Source organism: Corvus cornix, chromosome 1 (assembly GCF_000738735.6).
Source record: "Corvus cornix cornix isolate S_Up_H32 chromosome 1, ASM73873v5, whole genome shotgun sequence".
NCBI classification, from domain to species: domain Eukaryota; kingdom Metazoa; phylum Chordata; class Aves; order Passeriformes; family Corvidae; genus Corvus; species Corvus cornix.
This window is the reverse complement of record NC_046332.1, coordinates 76,193,720-76,216,353: the sequence shown is the minus strand read 5'-3', so window position 1 is coordinate 76,216,353 and position 22,634 is coordinate 76,193,720. Positions and strand designations below refer to the sequence as shown.

The 22,634-nt window shown below is 38.1% G+C and overlaps 1 protein-coding gene across 1 annotated transcript in view; it reads right to left on the bottom strand.

Moving 5' to 3' along the window:
• Positions 1-22,634, bottom strand: part of GPC6 (glypican 6) — a 760,779-nt gene that overhangs the window by 193,495 nt on the left and 544,650 nt on the right. The window contains exon 4 of the mRNA XM_039555644.1: positions 20,793-20,958. Within this exon, the coding sequence (XP_039411578.1) occupies positions 20,793-20,958 (166 nt within the window). The remainder of the gene's footprint in view (positions 1-20,792; positions 20,959-22,634) is intronic.

Genomic DNA, 22,634 nt, shown 5'->3' with positions numbered 1-22,634 from the left:
ACATGTCAATTTGGCTTCTGAACCATCTACATGTAGTTTAAGACTGCATCTACATCTTGGGAGACATTTTTTGATCAAATTTCTCTCTAGATAACTCTATTCATTATTGCATCCTTTGGCATGAACCTATCAATTTCCTTTTAAATTAATGATCGTTTTACCTGTTTCAAAATGTAAAAGTTTGGGTTGCGTTCTTTTTCGCCAAAGACATGTCAATTCAGCTGTATTTATTTGTTTCTTTAGTAAGCTCTGAGTATATACCAGATGGGAAATGACAGATCTGCATATCTATGCATAATTCTGACATCTTTAAGTCTTTTTATAAAAACACAAAGTTATATTTATAAGGGCTTTTAAAATGAAAATATATCACTTTAGGCAAAATGTTTACAGTTTGCTTATCCACCTTACAACGATTTCAGAGATCCCAAAATATTTATTTTCAGTATTGAACTTCTTTTTATGGTCGATCCACTCTCTTTCAAAGCTGTTCAGTTTACACAACTAGTAAATTACTTTTCCATAATTGCTATAATTACAGTCCTCCTTGTGCTCACTCTTATCTCAGAATTGTGCTACAGTTGAACATTCTGGTAAGAGAGAACCTCATGTTTATTTAGGAGGTAACATGGAGCACTCTGTAAACTAAAATATCTATTTGGGAAGCTCTCTGTAGTTAATGTAATGTGATATTACTGTGATTTAAAAGGCTGCAGCAACATACCAGTTATACAAAAAGCTTTTAAAGACAGCGTATAGCTTAATGAAACCTTGAAATGTTAATTTTTTTTCCTATTAAAAATCGGGCTGAAATAGTGGTTTTAAAACGTAAAGAGAAAACATGTTAATGATAGGGCAAAATAAAAGACATCAATATAGTCTAGGTTATCCCTACAGAACATGGGAAATCTCCATTTCCTACTTAGCCATGTCTGAAGAGACTGTTAATGTAACTACTCAGGAGTGCACATTGTCTACTTCAACAAGAAACTGTGCTTTATCCTTTTTGGGTAAATTTCATCAAAAATGGTATTTCCTCAGGTGCACAGACTCTTGTCATTGTGTTCTAGTTCTCTCTAATACCTATACAAAGAGCAACCCAGTGGTTCAAGGCATAACTATGAGGAAATAACATTTCATTACCCAAAACAGTAATGATATGGATGGAGAGGATTTCTTCTTTCTAAGTTATAACCTTTTTTTCTTCTGCATTTAATTATAGTTTTCATTTTCAGCTCCTTTAGCAATGCCTTCACTCAGTTTTGTTGTCAGCAACGATTATCCAAACCTGCTATTAGGGTTCTGAACTCCTCACTAAAACACCTCAAGCACACAAAGAAAAAGGATTGTCTGCAGTTCAGAGATGGGCTGAAGCTGCATTTCTCAGAGCTTTCTGCACTGTTGACCTGTATTCACAACTACCTTGCTATTTTTTCATGGATACAGTGACATAAAAATATATTAAAAATGGCATTAATTTCAGTATCCAGATTAAAGCTGACACATTTACTGCAAGGAACCACACAGCCTTTGATTGTGCATCATATTTCACCGTTCCCTCTGTCTAATACCTTCCAATTCTCTGATATTTTTTTCTTTTCATTTTGTTACTGTTATTCATGCAGAAGCCTTCTTAAAGAGAGATTTTGCCATCTCTGTCAGCTTTCCTACATATCCCTGCTTAGCAGCCCATTGTTCTAAATACCATAAGAAAACTTTATTTTGTATCCTTTTCCATTATTTTAATTGCTCTTTTTCTTACCTATTTCTTTATTATTTCCAGTTCATAAGCATAGTTAGGCCTTTAAGACATTTTGATTAAAGTCTCTAAAACATTTTTATCCATAAAAGGTAGGAGGAGGTTGTATACATCATATTTGCATCTTTCTGTACAGTGAGAAATCTTTTATGAGATTTTTATTAGAAAATTAAAATAAAACTAAATCACAATTTCTTCATACTAGAGCATGAAACAGTACAAATGACAGAAATACAAAGGCAGAAATTTATACATAGCTGATTTTCTCCTTTTTTAAAAGGAAACTTATGAACTAGTTATCTAACAATAATTAGAACTAGAAGAATGAAGTGGTATCTATAGCAAACATTTAAAGTATTTGACAGTTTATTTTCTTTAAGGGGAAGCATGTTTTTTCACCATTGTGCTGCATATAATCTAATGAAGTACTAAAAGCAAACCCTTAAAATGGAGGAACAGGTAAAGAGCTTTTACTACCTGGTAGTTTTAAAAGGGTAGAAGGACATCCTACTCTCTTAACCCACACCTCATCTGCCTTCCCTGTTGTGAGCACCTACAGCTTTTACTTTGGCTCTACCATGCATTGGTGATCCAAGGCAGCAATAAGCCAAGATGATTCAGTGAGCACACTGAAAACAAAACTGAATTAGAAAAAACAAACAAAAAAAGAAATAGAAAAAAAAGAAAAAGGGGGTGGCATGATTATTTTATGCTTGGGCAATGGTCCTGTTCAGAAAAACATCCTATCAGCATCAAAGTGAGTGCAAAGGAGTCAGTGCAAACAGGCAGCCATATGTAAAGTTCGGATTTGCATTCTACTTGAGTTGTTCACTCCTTGAGTGGAGGCTGCTCACTAATCTGGCTGAGAATTTCAAACAACCTTTCCCCTCATGGTTCGTTTTCTACCAGGTTAGTAGGCTGAAGAAAGCTTGGGAAGCAGGTCAGCAGAAGGGAAGCAGAAGGAACACATGGCTGGGAACGAGTTCTCTGATTTCAGCAGCTTCCAGCTCTTAGACTGACTCAGTCTTCTCAGGACTCTTCACCTTAGGAATGCTACTTCAAAATGCACCTAAAGATCTACTGATGAAAATGAAATTAGCATTTCACTTCTTGTCCTGAATTATTTCTTTCCGCCATAAGTTGATATAGTGGCATATGAGTTACATCAGGTAGCTGAGGCCTATCCCAGTCGAAAGCCTATCCTAGTTTTGTGGCTGGGTTAGCTACCTGTAGGTCCTGGTCCCAGTCAGCTCTCCCCAGGCTGGCTGCCTCACTGCTGCTGGAACAGGCATGGCAGAAACCCATGGCCAGGACAGAAATGTGACCGACCTGTTCAAGGCAGCTGCCCATAGCTTCCTCTCTTTTTAGCATCAAACTAATCTCTTAAATCACAGCCTGGCTGATATTTCAATTGACATCACTGGCCCAGGGAGCTCTTTTTCTCTCCCTGACACCCTCCTCCCACCAGCTCATTCCCACGATGCTGCCTGTCCCTGCTCTGTGTTGGCAGTGCTGTTTGTGTGTGTGGAGGATCTCAAGATCAGGGCACCAGTGATGGCACAGTGGTACAAGTACACAGCTGGCTGCCGTGTGTGGACTGGCATGGCTGGCTTGAAAGCATGACCAGATAGCGATTCTCAAATGCAGCTTGCTCACACGCTCCCCTCACAGGACTAGAAGTGTTTTCTGTCACACCTTCCCACTCCGTGCCAGACCATATGTTTAGGAGAAAACACGGCACTAGCCCCAATAGTCCCTCCCATACGGGACAGTAGTAACAGCAGTGGCAGATCCTTGGTCCTTCGCCCAGCATGACCCACAGGTGGAGGCTTGCAGGCTCTTCTTGTCTCCTCTGAGGGAGCTCAGTTGTCAGTTTTCAGGTGTTGTGTTGATTCCTGAGTGTCAAAAGGTGACTGAGCTATGACTACACCTCATCCTAGTGAATCCCTGAGGAGGGTCTGGCTGTTCTGATGAAAAAGGATTAAAAGTTTCAAAGTAAAAATCTAGGGGAGTTTTGGTTATAAATGAGGATAATTAATGCAAAGAATTGAGAACACAGAGCATCTTAGGATGTTGTTTTGTTATTTTTTGGTGTCTCCTAGCTCACCACACATCCCCTCTCTTGCCATGGTGCCAGAATCTACAGGGTCACAGACAAACCAGAGAACAAACTCAGCTAAGCACACTCATAGAAAAAGTAGAAAAGAAAGCAAAAATTGTTTTCATAGAGATCAGCTGTGTGGCCCCCAGTGCTGGGACTGGAACACAGGAAAGTGCAGGGAAGACTGACTGTCATCACTGTTTTCTGAAGCAGCATTATTAGGTCAGCTAATAATGAAGCTACACTTCAGGCAACATTCAGAATTTTGCATAAAAAGCATGTGAAAATGCACATCTACTCCAGTGCTTGGGTGCAATCTTCATTGGTCAGCAGCTGCTCAGAGCCCATGAGATCTGTATTGTTTGCTTCTCATGCTTTTTTGGATCACTGCTGCAGATACCATGTATACAGTGAGCTTCTGCAGAGAAAGAAAGTAATTCAGCTGTCTCAGGTGAGAGCTTCCTAAAAACAAACTTATCCACAGTGAGTAGAAAGTTCAGATAGTCATGAACTTCTCTGAGTGCACACTGAAATCTAAAAATTATGGCCTTAAAAAATGGGAATTGAATAAGCCTTTTCAGATTGAAAGTCAGTGATGTAGAGACAGAGTCTGAATCATTCTGGGACATTTGAGATCCCTTAGTAGCAGTTTATCAGAACATAAGCCCTAAACGGTGATAATTAATCTCTTTTCAGGTTTGTACCTGCAGGAATTGTACATATTTGAAATCAAATGGATTAAGATTGTTATTCAATATCTCTTCTTGCTGTGTGTTTCTTTTCTTACAAAAGTCAGTCTCTGTAGCAAGAGGGAAGATGGTATTTTGCTTGGAAGTATCTACTCCAGCTTTTCAAATAACAGATGTCGCTGGGCCATCAGTGAACTAAGGTTACAGGACCCACTTGGGAGCTCAGGGAAATACAGGCAGCAAGCTTAGGCTCAAATCTATGCTGCCCTTTTATATTGTAATTAGTATGTAAACCAGATTTCAGTATCTAAACTAAATAAAACTCAAGTTGCACCTTAATTGCAGTAAAAACACGTGGCAAAGCATCCTATTGATATCTGTGATCACTGTTCTTTTAGCAGTAAAGCTTTTTTTTGACTTGGCCTGAATTTTCAACCCATGCAAACGCCTCTATTCCAGCAAGCTGTTCTGGGAACTGACATGTGTTGATGAAACAGGGTGCCATTCTCACTAGGCAAACAATCTTCCATTTTATGTTCAAATAGTGGGAAAGGATGTGTGGGTCATGATGACACTCCCAAATGACAGCAATTCACCCCACAATTTGCTGCAATAGTTAGAAGATATTTGGTCTTAATCCAAGTGCTCTGTCTGATCATCCAGATGACTCCATGAATGCTGTGAAAATGTTCTAGTTTACACATTAGAAAAACAGGATAAAACCTGTGGTTCTACTGGCCTATGGTCAATTAAAGAAAAAGCTGTGATTCCTATAGGCCTTTTTTTTAAATCCATCTGCAATTCTTTAACTCACTAAAAGGTGACACATAGTACTTACAGTGCTGATTCATTCTTTCTTTCAAACAATAGTTTTGCAGAAAGATGTTATGTTTTGGCTGGGATGGTGCCCATTCATATTCTTGGCTCTTCTCTAAAACCTATGAAGGCATTTGCTCCATTTTCCCCAAATAAACAAACTACAGCTGCTATTCTTCGAGCATCAGCTTGCTGCCTCTGCTTAAATACAGCTTTTTAACATAAGAACATTTTAACATTTCTATTTTGTTAATTAAAATGTTTTGCAACACACTTCTGGGAGCTCACTCAGCTCTCATACCCTTTCATTCACTAAATAAGAAGTATAAATTAAATACATCTAGGTATATAAGGTGGAATAGTACAACTCTGCACCTTTTCTCTTACCCCTCATATACATTATCTAAATTCTCCTATTTTTTCTTGAATGAGGTCACCTATAATTGAATTTGGTGAGCTTGTTTAAATGCTTCAGAGAATATTCAGTCATCCAACAGAAATCAAACAAAAGACTTTTCCTATCTTATCTGTATCTGTTTAAATTAGAGGAATCTGACAGATAACCAAAGCATTGAATAGCTATGAAATTCAGACTCAAATGAAGGAATTTCAATAGCTACCCACTTTCCATTGAAAATACTGATATTTCATAACTAACCTATTTGCCTTGAATCCTAACTGTTCTGCTAGGTGTTCTATGGCAATATAATAGTTATTTATTCTATTAATTTCAATAGAATTTCAGTATAAAGTAATGAAAAGCAGAGACTGCACATCCAGTAACTACTAATTCAATACCATTTTTACTTTTTATTTTATACTTTATATTTTTACAAGGATTGAAAAGCAATTTGGTCTACAGAAAAAGCTAATTAGTTTTTTCATATTTGTATTAGGGATCTTCAATGCTTGGAATAATACTTTTATGCCTGAAGATCTTTCAGTCTATCCAGAGAAATACTCTGAACTGGAGGGAAATCTTTCAGAAAATCTACCCTCTTTGACTCAAAAAATCCTCTCCTGAAACACAGTAAGTCAGAGACCTGAGTGTCTTTTGTCTCTTTTATAACAGCTCAGCACATATGCGTAGGATATATTGAGAGTCAGTTTCCAAGAAAAAGATGTCAGCAAATAAACTGAGCTGGAATACCAAAATAACCCACGAGATAAATGAAGACTCATTTTAGATGGAACTATTTATTTTGTATGGTATTCTCAGGTCTCTCAAAGTTGGGTGTAGTTTTATGGAGAAGCATTAAAAAATTTGAACAAAAAAGACTTCTGATAACACACAAGTTTTGTGACCAACTTCAAAGCTGAAAGATGTATTAGCCTTCCTCATAAATGCTTATTATTTTCATGCATAACAAATGCAATGTTTTTCAGTTTAAAAATTTGTTTCAGAAGCCCACAGAGGTGAAAGTGACAACAAAATAGAATGCTTTTAGAAAAATAAGCAATGAATTGTGGCAAGTAGAAACACATTTCTTACAATGCTGATTAAGTTATACTACAAGAATCCTGTGTACAACATGCTTTGCATATTTATTAGATCACTAAAAAACTAAGAGGCAAACAAAACTGGAAAAAAACCCCACAAACACCACTGAAACTGCTTATACTGGCATCAGCTGGAAAGGACTGCATTCTTGTCACTTACAGAACCCTACAAAGTCACAAGACCACACAACTTGGATTATATCACCATTTGGACCAAAAAAACCAAGAAAATGAAATGAAGATTAAGAAAATTCCAATTCATTGTCAAATACTTTGGGAAAAGCTATTTGTAACCTGTTGTTTCCCTCTGAGATGTTTATTGGTAGCCTGTTCTGCTTGGACAAGCAACAAGGCAGATTGGAAGAGAAGTATCACCACGTCAACTCTGTCTGGACTTATGCTTGAGTTTAATATTGCCAAACAAATGTGAATCCAACCAGAAACATTATACAAGACTATCCTGATGCCTTAGGTTTTAACTTTTTCTATTTTTCAAATCCTGTACTGCCTAGTGTGTAATTCTTAAATTTCTTGTGGCCTGTTAGATGCTGTTCTTTCATGCTGGTTAGACATAACAACCCTCTCTAGGTTTCCATGTCAAGGACACCAGGCCCCAAACTGTGTAAACTAAGGCCTTTGAAGAGGAGGGCAAACTTGGGGTAGTTACATCATTAACTGGGGTTGTAATTGGAGAATTGATCCTGATATGCAAATGGACGAAACTTATAAAAGTGTGAAGAACTCGGGACCCGAGGTCCATCTTGGGTGTAGCCTTTTGACTGCCCAGGGTGTACCTTTGAAGGCCCTTCAAATAAATACCTACCTTTACTCTCTTATTCTTGTCTAGTCTCTGTTTTTTAGGTGGTCATCTCAGGCATGGCCCTTACCCTATGCTTTGGACTTTATTCAGTAATTTTGCTTTAGACTTCATGGCCTATATAACTATATATTCTAACTATCAAATTTCTTTTTGTAAGGGGAGAGAAATCTTCCACATCTTGGAATTGACAGACTTGATGAGGAGCTTGGAGGTGCTTTTACATAAAGAAAAATACTTGCTTTCCTCATCTCTCAGTAAGAAGTATCTTGACAAAATGAAGTAATCTCAGAATTATTTCTTTAGAGATACATTCAATACAAGTGGAATTAAGTCTTCATGTATTTTTCACTGACATATTTCCATTAGCAAATTATTTGCATCAGTTAAAGTTCTGCCACGCTGTCCTTCCTGATTTCAACCTGAGTAATTTGCAATACTTTTATTGTGCTTTTATAGAAAAGTTTGATCACAATGGAAATTTCATAGGCTTCGTAAAATGATTTGCATATTACCATAATTCTGCTTTTTAATTTTTAAAATATTAATTTATATTTACACTCTTCAAAACACACATCAGTCAGACAACTAGGCTCTATATGTATTTTTCTAGTAGCTGCATTTGAAAAAACCAAACCACCAAATATGCACTTATATCAATGAAAGATTGAAAGATACTGGAATTAATCGTATATGGAGAAGACAATCAAACTAAATATTATGAGATGCCTCAAAACTGCCTAATACTTTAGAAGTGATTTATCTGGGTGCAGTCAACATGCTAAAATGAGAATATCAGTCATTAATATCTGGAATACAAGATTTCCATATTACTGAAATGTGGTTTTAGCCATCAGTGTAACTTGGAGCAGCCATCTCTCATTACTCCCACGGAAATATTTTCCTGACAGAAAATCTCCCAGGAAAAAGTAGAAAGGAAACACAAATATTTCATTTTCTAATTGTTATGAAAAGCCAACCAAATAATAAATGCAGTACAAAGAGCAGAACCTGATTTAAATGATGTTGTATGTTGTCAGCACTGCAGATACCAGCAAAATTTCAACTGCAAAAATATTCATGTGTAGTGCTGTATTTCCCCACTCCTTTTCTTACTTCCCACATTGTTCCCCCTTCCCTGCCCCTTGTCCTGGCCACACCCTCGGGTTCTCCCTATTGGTTCCAGTACCCCAACTCCGCCCATGTACCGCCCCTAGCCCTGAGCCCAATAGTCCATGTGCTTTCTCCGCCCCCCTCATCCCCATATAAAACCCCAGGCTCCCTGACCATGGGGTCTCTCTGCCTCTGGGAACCGGCTCATCATCGTGTGAATAAAGTTCCTCTGAGGTCCCCATGCAGGGACCCTTCTCGCCTCTTTATCACCACCGTGTTGAGGAGCCGATGGCTGGCCGGAGCAGGAGCGTGGGGCTGTCCGGAAGGACTATGGGAAGCGGAACAGCCGCTCTCCCCGAAGCAGCCCCGCAGGAAGGTTTGCGGCTTGCTAAACGAAGCAACACAGCATTCATGGATTAGTTTTTAGTTTGGCATAAGAAATACATCAACTCCTTCTTTTGAGTGTACAAATGAAACACAAATCACAAACTATAGCTGTGTGTGGCCAGAACTGTCACTCCTGTTCCTACAGTAGAGACAGCCTATATCCTGTTTATTTGCTTCTTTTCACCAATATTTAAAAATAAGGAAGCTGAAGTATAACTAAAGGCCAGTGGGTCTGATCCTACATAATTTATTAAAAGAGCTAAACCTACTGGAAGACCTTTTGTATCATTTCATCTATGAAATCCAAGCTAGAAACTTGTGAGTGCTCTATGTTTTATTGTCTCATGCTCAGGATAACTTCTTGTCTTTTTGGCACTGTCCATTCTGCATGGTCCACCATTTGTTTTAGTGATGTTTTTCATCTTATTCTACAGTTGAATTAAGTGCAAGATGCTGTTCTAACCTGTACACTGAGAGCAAAGACTAACCTTCATCTCATTTTATAGCATTACAGTGAGATGCATTGCTTAGTTGAAAAATTGGACTCTCTTTTGAGGTCAGCAACAAATATCCAGCAGAACCAAAAATGCGTTCTTTATTTTTCAATCTGCTATTTTCTCCTTCATAGTTATATGTATTTTATGAGTTAACAAGACAAGACAGATGAAAAGGCTCTTTGCTGCTGCAACTTGAAATCTGGTATTATGAAGGTGAGTTCCTACTGACATGGAAAGTTCTGGTGGCTAAATGAAAAATACATGTTATGGGAGTTTAAACTCCCATAGGTTAACTTGCAATATAAATGACATTATGGGATGTTGAATGTTATATTGCAGAGCAGGTGACACTGAGTAACACAGAGAAATAAGAAATATAAGAGCAGAGTTTTTCCTATTACCTTCTAAACACATCAAAATTTCCCAAATGTGTCAGAACACTTTTAGATTCCACTCTTGCAAAAATGCTCAATGAATTTTGGCCATACCAGCTCTGTCATAGCACTCTGCATCAAACTAGTTCTCTTGACTATAGAAATGGTAAGATCCTCTGTTGATAAGGCAGAGACAATGGAGGGGGAAGAAAGGATCTACGTTTTTCCTAGTATTTCCTGCTTCTGAAAAAGCTTTCTTTACAAGAAGACATATTACAAGAAAGGAATCCATAGGACCCTTATCAGAAATTACTTCCTGAATTTTTTTGTTTTACTAAAATTCTAATCTCTCTAATGGTTTAAGTTTTTGCTCCACTAAATCTGGCACTGATATGGGCTACTGGCTAGGGATTTTTATCACAGTCTCTTTGCCAAGTTATGAGAAATTTATAGCTCAGCCAAACACTCTTCACCTTCTTCTATTAGCTTATCTTTAAAAAGCCTTTCCAAAACAAGTAAATTGACTAAGTGTAATGTATGCCCTTGTATATCTGTGTGGCTTCATTAGAAAAAAAAAGAACATTTTGTTTACATTAAGGAACATATGTAATATATATGTGACACATATATATTACATTATGTAATATTCATACAAGATTATACATTTGAGCAGGTTTTGCCATATTGCTAATGTTTGGAGCTTCTGGCAGCATTGAATAGTATTTGTACAGCTCAAAAAAGACCTGAATAAGCAATCAAAAGGTAAAGAAAATTCAATGATTTAGACTGACAGTGTCTACATATTTGAATTCTTTTACTGAGTTTTGGGTTGATTTTTAATCTTCAAGAAATTTAAAACTTAAACTTCCTCTGAAATTCAAGAACTAAAAAAGCATAAGGAACCGATACTAAAAAAACCCCAAATTTCTCATTAACGGAATCTGGCAGATTAGGTACAATCAAAAATCACTTTTTGTGTTTGTGTGTGTATTGTTCATTTGCAGCAGTAGGGTTTATTTGTAAAGAGAAATTAAGGCTGGTTGCCAACAGTACTTTGTTTCTGTATTTCAAAAAGGACTCTGTGGTTCTAAATAGATAGTATGCTACCTGAGACATTATCATAAACAGGGAAAAGCAATGGCTCAGAATTATAATACAAGGCAAATCGATTTCAGTTTTGCTTTGACATCATTGTGGTAAGATCACCTTTTATTGATATTGTATAATAAACTCAGCAAAGTATTTTTAGATGTAACCAAGTGTTTTGATAGTTACTTGCTCTGAGTTAAATTTATCTCTCCATTACATTTGCCTGAACATAATTTGACATGTTTTTCTAACATGAAGTTTAGAGAATCTGAAATAGTAAATCAATTTATCAGAAAAAACACCATTCAAGATATTACATAGTTTCAAGTTTGTTTTCAGTGCATGAAAACTGCTTGTTTATGCAGTTTTTTAAAATGGATGCAGATTTCAAGACAAAATATCTTAGATGTATAAAAAGGTGTCATGGCGCAACAAATACTTTCCTCAGATATACGGTTTTAAATGCAGTGGAATACATGCAGAAGCAAAATGCAGAAAAATGGACAGAGAGACAAATTTTGTTTCAACTAAAGTTGAAATAAAACTGTCAGTACTCCTCTGGGCAACATTCTAATTATTGCACAATTATTTTTTCCCTTAAAAATAGGGGTGTTTGCCAAACTTAGAATTCAAATTATCAAGTTTATCAATACTGAACGAGTCAAATGATGATTTAACCGAAGATATGTTTTTAGAAATAATATCCTTTTCACCTTTCCTAGTGTAATACAGCATTGCCTCAATTAAGCACAGCCAAAGTAGTAAGTACAAACCAGTTACAATGACATTTAATCCCACCTGTTTGGGATTGTAAAATGAAACTCACATGTTCTTCATTTGGATTTGTAATCCTTAAAAAAACCAGCACAACTGCATGGAAGTAGCTCTTTCAGGTAACTGAACTATAAAAGCATGGCCAAGTTCCCTAGTCTAGGTGTATGCTTCATTCACAGTCATATGCCAGAGAGACCTCCTGCCCCAAATCCCCCAAACCAGAAGGGAAACCAGTTCAGGTAAGAGGCACAATATTTTCCAGCTGGTCCCTTGCCTGTGAAACTGGGAGATCAGCACAGTGAAGTGCCTGAGGGATATCCTGACAGGTAAACAGGGACCCAGCCCTACATAAATGCAATTAATTGAGACATCAAATCCTCCACTGAAGAGAAAACTCTTTTGAGGTGTTAATATACATGGTAACCTAGGACAGAAATAGCAGCACTGTTTACTCTGGAAGAAAGAAGTCCTTTGAGAAGGTATAGCTATGGCCTTGGAAAAGTACAAAATAATGGTCCCAGAAACCCACAGTATTTGAGCAATAAATAATGAACGTATTTCCTGTTTCTAGAGATATCTTATGTAACATCCCTGGGTTAATTCATAGCATTTTAAGAGCAGTGGCAAAACAGCTTCCCCAGCACTTCCCCTGAATATAAACAGAGAAAAATTTGCTATTCTCTGCAACTTCCAAACTGTGCTCATGTGTAATAGACAGGCATTTCCCTTTGATGTTAAAGAATATGAAGGAGTTGGAGATGAGGAATGAAAATGGAACTAAAAAGTCATCATTTGGGTCCAATGGTTTCATTATAAAATCTTTTAAACTTTTTGACAACACTGATCAGTCTTGCTATTTTCAAAAGAAGCTGTAGCATCTAAGTGCTGCAGTCAACATAGGGCCTGCTGAAAATGCTGAGTAAGTAACTCTCATATCACTTCAAGTTTTGAGACGTTTTTTCCTGCAAATGGAGAAATAATACAGTTCAAGAGAGCTGTGTTCGCATGCCAAAGGCAGAATTGTAGAATGGCTGAATTTGTACAATGGCTGTATTTGTAGCTGTCATATGACATGATGATGGGTGATGTGTTTCACATGCACTAGTATCTTTTGAGCCTTAAAGAGAATGGCATACTTAATCACCATATGTGATTTTCACAAGACACGTCAAAGCTCATGGTCCCCTGCTGTCATTCAACTAAACACCTGCATTCTCAGAAATTCACAGTCCTTCTTTAGGAGCTGCAATCTTCAAGAGTCACTCTGAGTGAAGCCATTAGCACCCCTCCAGGATGCACGCCCAAGTAACAAGTTGTCAATGGTGTCACTGGCAAAATCAGGCCAGATGAGTCCCAGCTCTTTTGATCCAGTAACAGGAGCACAATCCCCATAGTCCTGCAGGAGGGAATCTCCTTCTTCAGTGACACATCCTAAAGCAAATATACAGGGCAATGGATGCTGTGAATCGCTTGTAAGAATCTATACTGCCCCAGGGGGAGCAGGCAAGTGCTGGTGCTATTTGCATTCAGCTGGCAGTCCCTCAACTTCAGAGAGCTTCTCTCAGGCTGAATTCATTTCCATCTGAGGAATTATATCCTTTATACTTCTGAGGTAAGAAAAGCAGTGGGAAATAACAAATACAGTTCCCCTCTTCTACACATTACCTTACTGAATGGTGATGTTCCCTTTATTTCAGGGGGGCTCCTATATACTCTAAGACATTGGATCTTGGTATTGTATTTAAATTGTAGGCAGTGAGTCTACTATTTCTGGAAAACAAGAGGAAAATATGGGATCATGGAGGTTACTCCTTATCAGAGAATTAAAAAAGTTGTAATACTGTAATCTTTTAATTAGACATTGTCAAGTTGAGTTCACTTTTCATTTGTACAATTACATCTCTTTAACCTGAACTGACATAATTGTTAACAGATGTTAAGTCTGTGTTTTTAACAGCACTGCGAATTCCTTCACACTGCTACCTATGCATTACGGAGACTAATGGGCCTGAGGCACACTAAAGATTTTTTCATAAACAACATTAGATTTACATCTGCAAATCTTGTTCTCAATCTCTGAGCAACCAAATTTGCAGTTGTCTCACACCTCAGAGTACTCTACTAATTTTCCTTTCCTTTTGTAAAAATAAGCTAAAGTAGGGAAAAATAATTCTGAACTAGGGATTCCATTTTTTCATATATAATCACAATGTGACTCCACACCCTTAGAGCCATCCACCAAACTGACACTTCATCTAAGGGAATAGATATTGGTGTACAATAATAGCTACTATAGTCCACAGACAAGAGACTTAAAGAAACGATTACTTCTTCAAACTCTGGAGGCACTAAAGTTTTATGAAATAAATAGAAGAGATGAAAAGCATTAGGTTAAGAAAATTTTCCCTATTTCATTCTGATGGTTGGGAAAGATGGATTCACTTGAGGAGCCATGATAACTTTAGCTCAGGAAGGAAGCAAGAAAAGATGATTTTAGCCTAACATTTTAAATCCTTTCTAAGCATACAATTACTGTATTACAAGGCTTTCTATTCAGGGTTTGAGTTTTAGGCTGCCTTGACTATGAATGCTATCAGTTTTCATATCAACACAAGATGCAAATTATGGAATTTTAGTGTTTGTGTACAATGTCCATTCAATGCTCATCAAACTTTCTACCAGAAACTCTGAATTTGGAGTAATGGCACCCCAGGGCTGCAGGAATCTTTTGGAGTGCTTTTCCACGGAGGAAATAATAGAACATACTTTTTCTCACAGAGTCTTTGTGAAAGGCTAATACATAAAAAATAACACAGGATACCTTCATATGATGATTAAGGAGGAGGGTGGTAGAGCGAAGATATTCAAGTATCAGGTAACTAAGTTTGCTAAACCCCCTGATTTAGATCTTATTTGCCATGATTAAACCAGAGCAAGGCTTTTGCCTACTGAGTGTTATGACAGACTGCCAGCCTTTGCTCTGTATTAGGCAAAGATAAATAAAGGGAAAGATGGAGCAGATTCTCCAGGAAACTTTGCTAAAACACATGGAAAACAAAGAGGTAACTGGTGACATTCAGTATTGCTTTATGAAGGGGAAATCATGCCTGAATTGGCAACCTTCTATGACGAGGCTACAGCATTGGTGGATAGAGCAGAGCAACTGACGTCGTCTACCTGGACCCATGAAAGGGTTTGACACTGTCCTGCATGACATCCTTGTCTCCGAATTGGGGAGACATGGATCTGATGGATGGACCACTCGGTGGAAGAAGAACTGGCTGGATGGCCGCACTCAGAGTTGTGGTCAATACCTCATTGTCCACGTGGAGCTCAGTGATGAGTGGTGTCCCTCAGGGGTCACTACGGGGGCTGACACTGCTTGATTTCATTGTTGGTGACAGGGACAGTGGGATTGAGTGCCCCCCCAGCAAGTCTGCTGATGACACCAGCTTGTTTGTGTGGCAATGCCAAGCTCTCACCAGTGTGGTGTGGTCAGCATGCTGGAGGGAAGGGGTGTGCCGTTCAGGGGTTCAGAGGGGCCTTGACAAGCTTGAGAGGTGGATCTGAGTGAACTTCATGAAATTCAGCAAGGCCAAGTGCCAAGTTCTGCACCTGGATCATGGCAGTCCCAGACACACCTACAGGCTGAGTGGAGATGTGATTGAGAGCAGCCCTGCAGAGAAGGGCGTGTTGGCTGATGAAAGACTCAGCATGAGCCAGCAGTGTGTGCTCACAGCCCAGAAAGGCAGCCCTGGGCTGCATTAAAAGCAGCATGGCCAGCAGGGCAAGGGAGGTGATTCTGCTCCTTCCCTCTGCTCTTCTGAGATCCCACCTGGAGTGCTGCATCCAGCTCTGGTGTCCCCAGCATAAGGACACGGAATGGTTGGAGCAAATCCAGAGGGCTATAAAGGTCCTAAGAAGACTAGAGCACCTTCCCTACGAGGCAGGCTGAGTAAGTTGGAGCTGTTCAGCCTGGAGAAGGTTGCTCTGAGACCTCCTAAAAATCACAAGAAAATAGTACAAGATTACTATTACAATTATAGACTGATTTTTCTGTGAACCAAAGTGAATCTTGAAGACACAGTTATTCTTGTAATAAGCCATTAAAAAGTCACATTAGGGTGGTCTCTTGAAGCATTAAAAGGAAAATGTCTATTCTTGTGCTTGCACATGGGACAGAGAAAGCACAGAGACCTGAGGACTTTCATAAGCACTAAATAAAAACTGATTGCATATTTTCATCACTAAAACTTTCACTAGGAGTAAGTAATTAAGGTTTTGTTGGGTAGTTTTTCTGAAAATGATCTAGTTGCTCTAAGTGAGACTGCATGGTATACTCTGCCTCAGGAGAACTCCTAAGGTAAGTGTCTGAGTCATACTGATGGGAAGAAAAAAGGGATTCTTAAAGCACAACAAGAAGAAAGTTAATTAGTAATGCAGAGCCATTGTAATGACAATAAGTGAAGTAATTTTAACACTGGAAGGAGAAACTTTTGCTGAAGCCTTGCAGGTATGATTTTCTCTGGTGAAGCCTGGCAGGATGGTGGCAGTAAGAGGTGTCTGGCTCTCAGGTGTGCAGGCCTTGAATGCTGCAGTGTGAACACACTGCCCCCTGATCTGCCTTACTACACTACAGAGCTTGTCAAATACCAAATACACTCATAGCAAAGCCACTTGCTCTCCACTCTAAGCAGAAGGATGGCTGTGGACATGAACTCTTGGCTCCTTTTCACAAACAGGAATGCAATCTCTGTTACTGCACAACTCCTGAAGTGTTTTCCACAATCTCCTGCCTATTAAAACATGGGGGTAAGGTCGAGGTAGCCTGATTTATCATTGAATAATTTGTAGGGGAAAAAAAAAGACTTGTAATTTCTGCTACTATAGATAGCCATGCAGTGTCAAACCTCCACAGATTGCATTTGATACACTACTACACAGGCATTACACTTTGTCACTAATTACAGCAACAAAGAATTTATCAGTTACTTTAGATTTCCACAAAAAAACGTAGCTCAGATACAGTAATTGCTATGATTAAAACAACTACCTGGATTTTTACTCTTCTGTTGTGCTGAATTACTTATGTAAGGATTGTCATATTTGGCTCATAATCTTGCTAGACTTTCAGATTTAGTATCATCTACGTTTTTGTCTCAAGACAGAAGAAACTTAACTCTAATGCTAATTGTGAAAGAAATCCTCCAAAAACCAAATGGATTATGGCCACTTTGCCATCCTGAACCTGTGATTAAGGCAGCTGTCAGAACGAGATGCACTGCTTCCATGGAAAGAATCTTTTTACGGCCGTTGATTCTGAAGCTGAATGAGGATACCAAGAGGAAGTGTGGTGTCCACTGAGGTGGGGTCATTTTTCAACTGACATTCTTGCTTGAGAAAAAGAGCAGTTGAAGGGAAATAAATGACCAATGATAGGGAAAGCTAAGGTTAGGGAAAGTCAAAGAATCTCAAGATAGGAACAGGGACTTAAATACAGGTTAGTAAGAGAAAGAGGAGAAACAGTATTGCTAAAATTGAGTGTCATTCTCTAAGATAGAGGGGTTTTAAATTTTTCTAAGTGGGAATAATTTTATCCACCTCTTCTGTGTTTCTGTGACAGAATGAACTGTGGGATCCCTGATTCTTATTGCTGTTAATTGGTATAACTCCACGGAGAAAAATGTAATTTTGACTATATCTGTTGGGCCAGGAGACAGAGAAAATCCCCTTTTCCCCACTCCACAGAATCAGTCCGCTCCTCCCTGAGGCAATCTCCTTCCTCAGCAGTACAGTTCCTCTGCTCATGCTTTTTATCTTGCATTTGCTAACTTTGCTTGAGATGGGTGCAAAGGAGATTATGATGGGTAACTAACAGGCAAAACATCAGAAGCAAGCTTTGCAAAATACACATTTTCAAAGTCAGTGTGGCGGGTTTACTTTTAAATACCTCTTAAATATTTTATATAGATACCTGGAAGGAGCATTTTTTTCATTACAGTTTTATAATTACAATATGATATTAAAGACTGTCTTCCTTTCTCAGGCAAAATTCTGAGTTGCAGATGATCTGCTAGAATGAGATGTGCTACATTTGGCTTTTATGGCACAATAACATAGGCAACAAAATACAAAAAGCCTATAATGAAATGTTACACAAAAAAGACAAAACCAGGAAATATGTAATAAGCCATGTATCATGCTGCTGCAGCTGTTTCACCTCTTACCAGTTTTCACAGTCTATAAAATCTTGGAAAGCACCAGATGTTTAGGGGAAGTTGTCCCACTCTCCCTGGCTTTGAAAGTAGAGGCAAGATTTATTAGTGCCATATATATGTGATTTCAGTCCTGACTTCTATATTTATAAACTAGGTGAAACATGCAACACATCCTGTTGTCAAACAGCCCATTTACTTTCTTCTGCTCCTCTTCATGTGCAGATCTTGGCTGTTGCTGGACCATTGCTGTAACTACAGAACAGTGTCAGGACATGCAGTCCAAACTACAGGATTTACCCAGTTACTGAGAAACATATCTGAGAGTTTTCTCCTAGTACCAACTTCTGTCAAAACAACCTTGCAATGCACAGATTATGAACTAAGCAAAACTATCTTGTGTATGAATATGCACTAACATTTGGGATTCCTGCCTAGGCAGGAATTTATCTTTTTTTTTTGCTAGTGCATGGTTCCTAGTATTGGAACAGGGATAAAACTGCTCATGCATAATTTCCAATCTTCCATAGCTCAGTGGTGCTGTAAAATGCTGCTGTTCATTTTAATTCAGTGCATAGAAGTTTTGTTGTGTTTACCACTAAGGGAATTGCATGTGTTATTAGAAAGCCTCTGACAGCTGTCAGAGACAGAGACAACTTGCCTCATTTCAATCTTTCATACAGGAAGGACCCTCATCTTCAGCAAAGCTGTCAGAGGCCTGAAAAATGGGATAAAACAGAATACCTTTTCCAAACACATGAAAATCTCTGTATCTCCTCTATTTTCTTCCCCATAAAGTTACAGAGAGGAAGCTGTATAGTTAGAAGAAAGAGAAAATATGATTTGATGTATTTGTACTGTATACTGCCTTGTCATCACTGACCTGTAGAGATAATTGCATAGTAGCCTGCCTGACATGGTATTTAATAAATTAGCATTATATTTTAACATAACATACAAGCTTTCATGCAGTTTTTATTTTCTGAGAGCAAGAACAATCAAAACCAGAGAGACATTGATGAAGACAAGGGCTTTGCAGCAAAGACTCTGAAAGTCTGAATCTGTAAGAATTTCCACACTTTCCAACACATCTCACCATACCCAGCACTCTCACTGAATTTAAAGCAACAGAAAAGGAAATCTTCTCTTAACACCTCAAACCTTAACTTCCAGCTTTTGATTTAAACAGGTGCTTGCCGTAATAAAAACTCTGTTTATTTTAGTTCAAATGTTTTGAGAATAAGCACAGAGAAAGTAGCTTATGCAATGTCTTTACAGGTTAGCATTGTTTTCCCATCAGCTCCTACTTAGCTTTCTGATGATGACCAGATTCTCCTTTTCACTCCAGTAATCCCAGAGGTATCCCTCCATACAGCGCTATTTCTGATGCCAACTCCTTTAACCAGTACAAGAGTCTGGGAAGGCAAATGTATCTGCATAATTTGTTTAATATTGTTGTTTGCATGCTATTTTTATAGCACACTCATTGCTTGTTTTCACTTTTCATACTCTGATTCATTTTTCATCCTGTTTTCTTCTCCCTATCCATCTTGCACTGCTGAGTAAAGCAAAAATCCATGAATGAGTCAGAGTCAAATTTTCAAAGTCAAATTGGTCAGTGGGGTATGAAATTAAGCAGAATGAGATTGCTTATGTTTTATCTTTCCAAAAATAGAAAACAAATTTTTCTTTGGCTGCAATAAAGAAAGTTTTATCCCATTTTTTCCAGCTGCATTTATTTTTCTGAAATCCAGTCTAGACTATGACGCTCATTAGCGTCTAGGGTAACTAGCTGTTTCCATTCCTTCCATATTGTTATCAGCCTTGTCTAACTCTCATCCTATCCTATCACCAAAAGCAACCTAAAACTAATATTTTTTCTTATATGTAACTCTTCTGGGAGGTTTTTGGGTTTTTTTGGTTGTGGGTTTTGGGCTTTTTTTTTTTTTAGTTGGCTGGTTTTTTTGTTTTGCTTTGTTTTACTACAGGATAGCTGAATGACTTTAAGGGAGATTTCTTTTTTGTTTTATTCTTAGTTTATTTGAGTGAAGAATTATGTGAATAAAACCATAGGAGCAGTTTTTGTTAAATATGTATTCTATGCTCCATTCTAACATTGGGTTGCATGTTTGGTACTTTCTATTCAGTACACTGGGAGAAATTAGCATATTTTAAGAAAGAATGAGGAATTAATGATTTCTCATGTATGTAACTTTTGAACGTTTTTGCCTATATACTAGCAGAATTAAGAACAGCAGCTGTTGTGATTTATGTTGACTGGATGTTATACAATGTTATTATCTTCTCAGCTTGCAAGAGCCTAGTTTTCAGTTGTAATACATACTATTTCTGCCATGTTAAGCTTGTTATCAAATCCTCAACCAAATCTTTCTCAACATTTCACATAGCATGTAATAATTCAGCTCAGGAGCTGTAACACCACATCATTCCTTTGGAAATATGAAATGTGAAACGTGACTGGGTTAGGGCAGGGTGAGCAGTCATTTCTTACTGCAAGCCATTAAGTTCAATTAGAAAGTGAGCTGCATCTGCAGTTGTTCATTCTGAATATTGACCAGCAGTGTCTTCTAACCTCACAGAACTCTGCAGAGATTTGCTATTACCAGAGTTTCCTTTCACTAATATTTAAACTCTTCTTACCTATGAACAGATTCCACTCAGTATCCAAATCAGCCTGATTTGCTAGGCAGCCCTTCATTACATTGAGGCAATAGTTGTTGCAAGGTTTCACAGTGGGAAGTCCTCTGCAGTAAGGGCAGTACAACATCTTCATTAACGCCCGGATGCACCCTGGGGTGGGACTGACCTGCAGAGTTTAAGGCAGGGAAAGAAAAAGAAAAAGGAGGAAATCAATCTCCTGTGAATTTCGGGATGGCTGAGATTATGCCTCTAAAGCAATAAGTGCAGAAGGGGCAATTTGTGAAAAGAGCTCAACCCTTAGTAACACCCTCCTATAAGACTAATCGATTCCTGCCAATTACCTTCATTTAGCACAGCAGTGACTTTCAGGAATGCAAAAATCAACACTCCCTTACTGATAGCAGTGCTTGCCTCCCCAGCCCTCCCACACAAAATCTGCTGGAAAGTGAAGGAAAAACATTTGGGGGATCAGCTGGGTAGTAACTGACTGATCCTACCATGGAGATCCTGAGGAGACTCCTCACTCTTCCTATGTAAGATAGAACTGTCAGTCACACTGGCACTGGATTAAAATCTCCTCTTTATCAAAGCACAGTAAATCCAGGATAATCTTGACGGTTTCTATACATTTATTCAGAACTGCACCATGACAAAGGGATATCATTCTGTTTGCAGACAAAAATATCTTTCCGTCTTCTCAGACAAATTCATAAAAAGATCAGACAGGGTTTGTTTGGGGTTTTTAATTTTTTTTGTATGCTTTCAACATCTCAAGTGACAAAAAATATTATAGACAACAGTCTAATGCATTTCAATTTACATATCAGTATGGCACGTCTGCACATGGTGGACTTCTCTTCTGTATTTAATAATCTAACCTCAGACTTTAAAAGTCATATGTACTAGTAAAATACACATTTTCATGGCAAAGTTTCTAACTTGGATTAAAAGTGCACACTAGGTACTGCTCACATTAGCATCTGTCACGGTGCAGTGGAGCACGATTTTCTCATGCTGGAGTGACAATCTAGAGCAATGACAAAGGGCTGCAGGTTCCTCAGTGATTTCAAAATTCATGGACAGGAGATTGCAAAGCAATGGCACTCCTTTCACTCAACCTGTTGGTTTATGAATAAATGCAACACTACTGATATGAATTTGAAGGGATAAAACTGTTTTTCCATAATCATGGTAACTTGTGCTGAAAGCATGGATCTAACTGTGGTACAGGCTGAACTGATTGATGTCATTTGTATTATCAAGACTGTACTAAAATTGAGTTTCATTTCTTTTTCTCTGGAATTTGTTTCTCCCTTTTTGACGTTAAATCATTGATTTTTAGAGAACATACTCTTTACACAGGACATTTTTACATGAAAATAGTTCTGTTACGAGATATAGCACATGCTTCTGAATATGCTCAGAAGGGATTTTTGCCTTCATTTCCTAGGGAAATGCACTTTACTAGCACAACACTGATGGTATGTGTGAAGGTATATGCATCCATCCTTTTCCAATAGCTTTTGAACCATCAGCCACTTTCAGTCAAATTTGATTGAGGACTTCAGTTCTCAGTACATTAAGATCTTACACATTTTTTCTTTTTAAATAGACAGCTGAGGGAAAGGAGAGAGGCTCTATTATCGAGGCCTTTATTGAGGAAAAGGGTGAAATAAGAGGTCAGTTCCTCACAGATATCAAAGGATCCACGTTGAAAATGATGCTGTGGTTAGAAAAAGCACAAGGGGAAACTTTCACCTTATTGAACAGCAGAAAATCCAGATTCAAAAGAAGGCGTATTTTACTATTTTCACTGCTCAGAACCAATTTTCAGAGTCACTT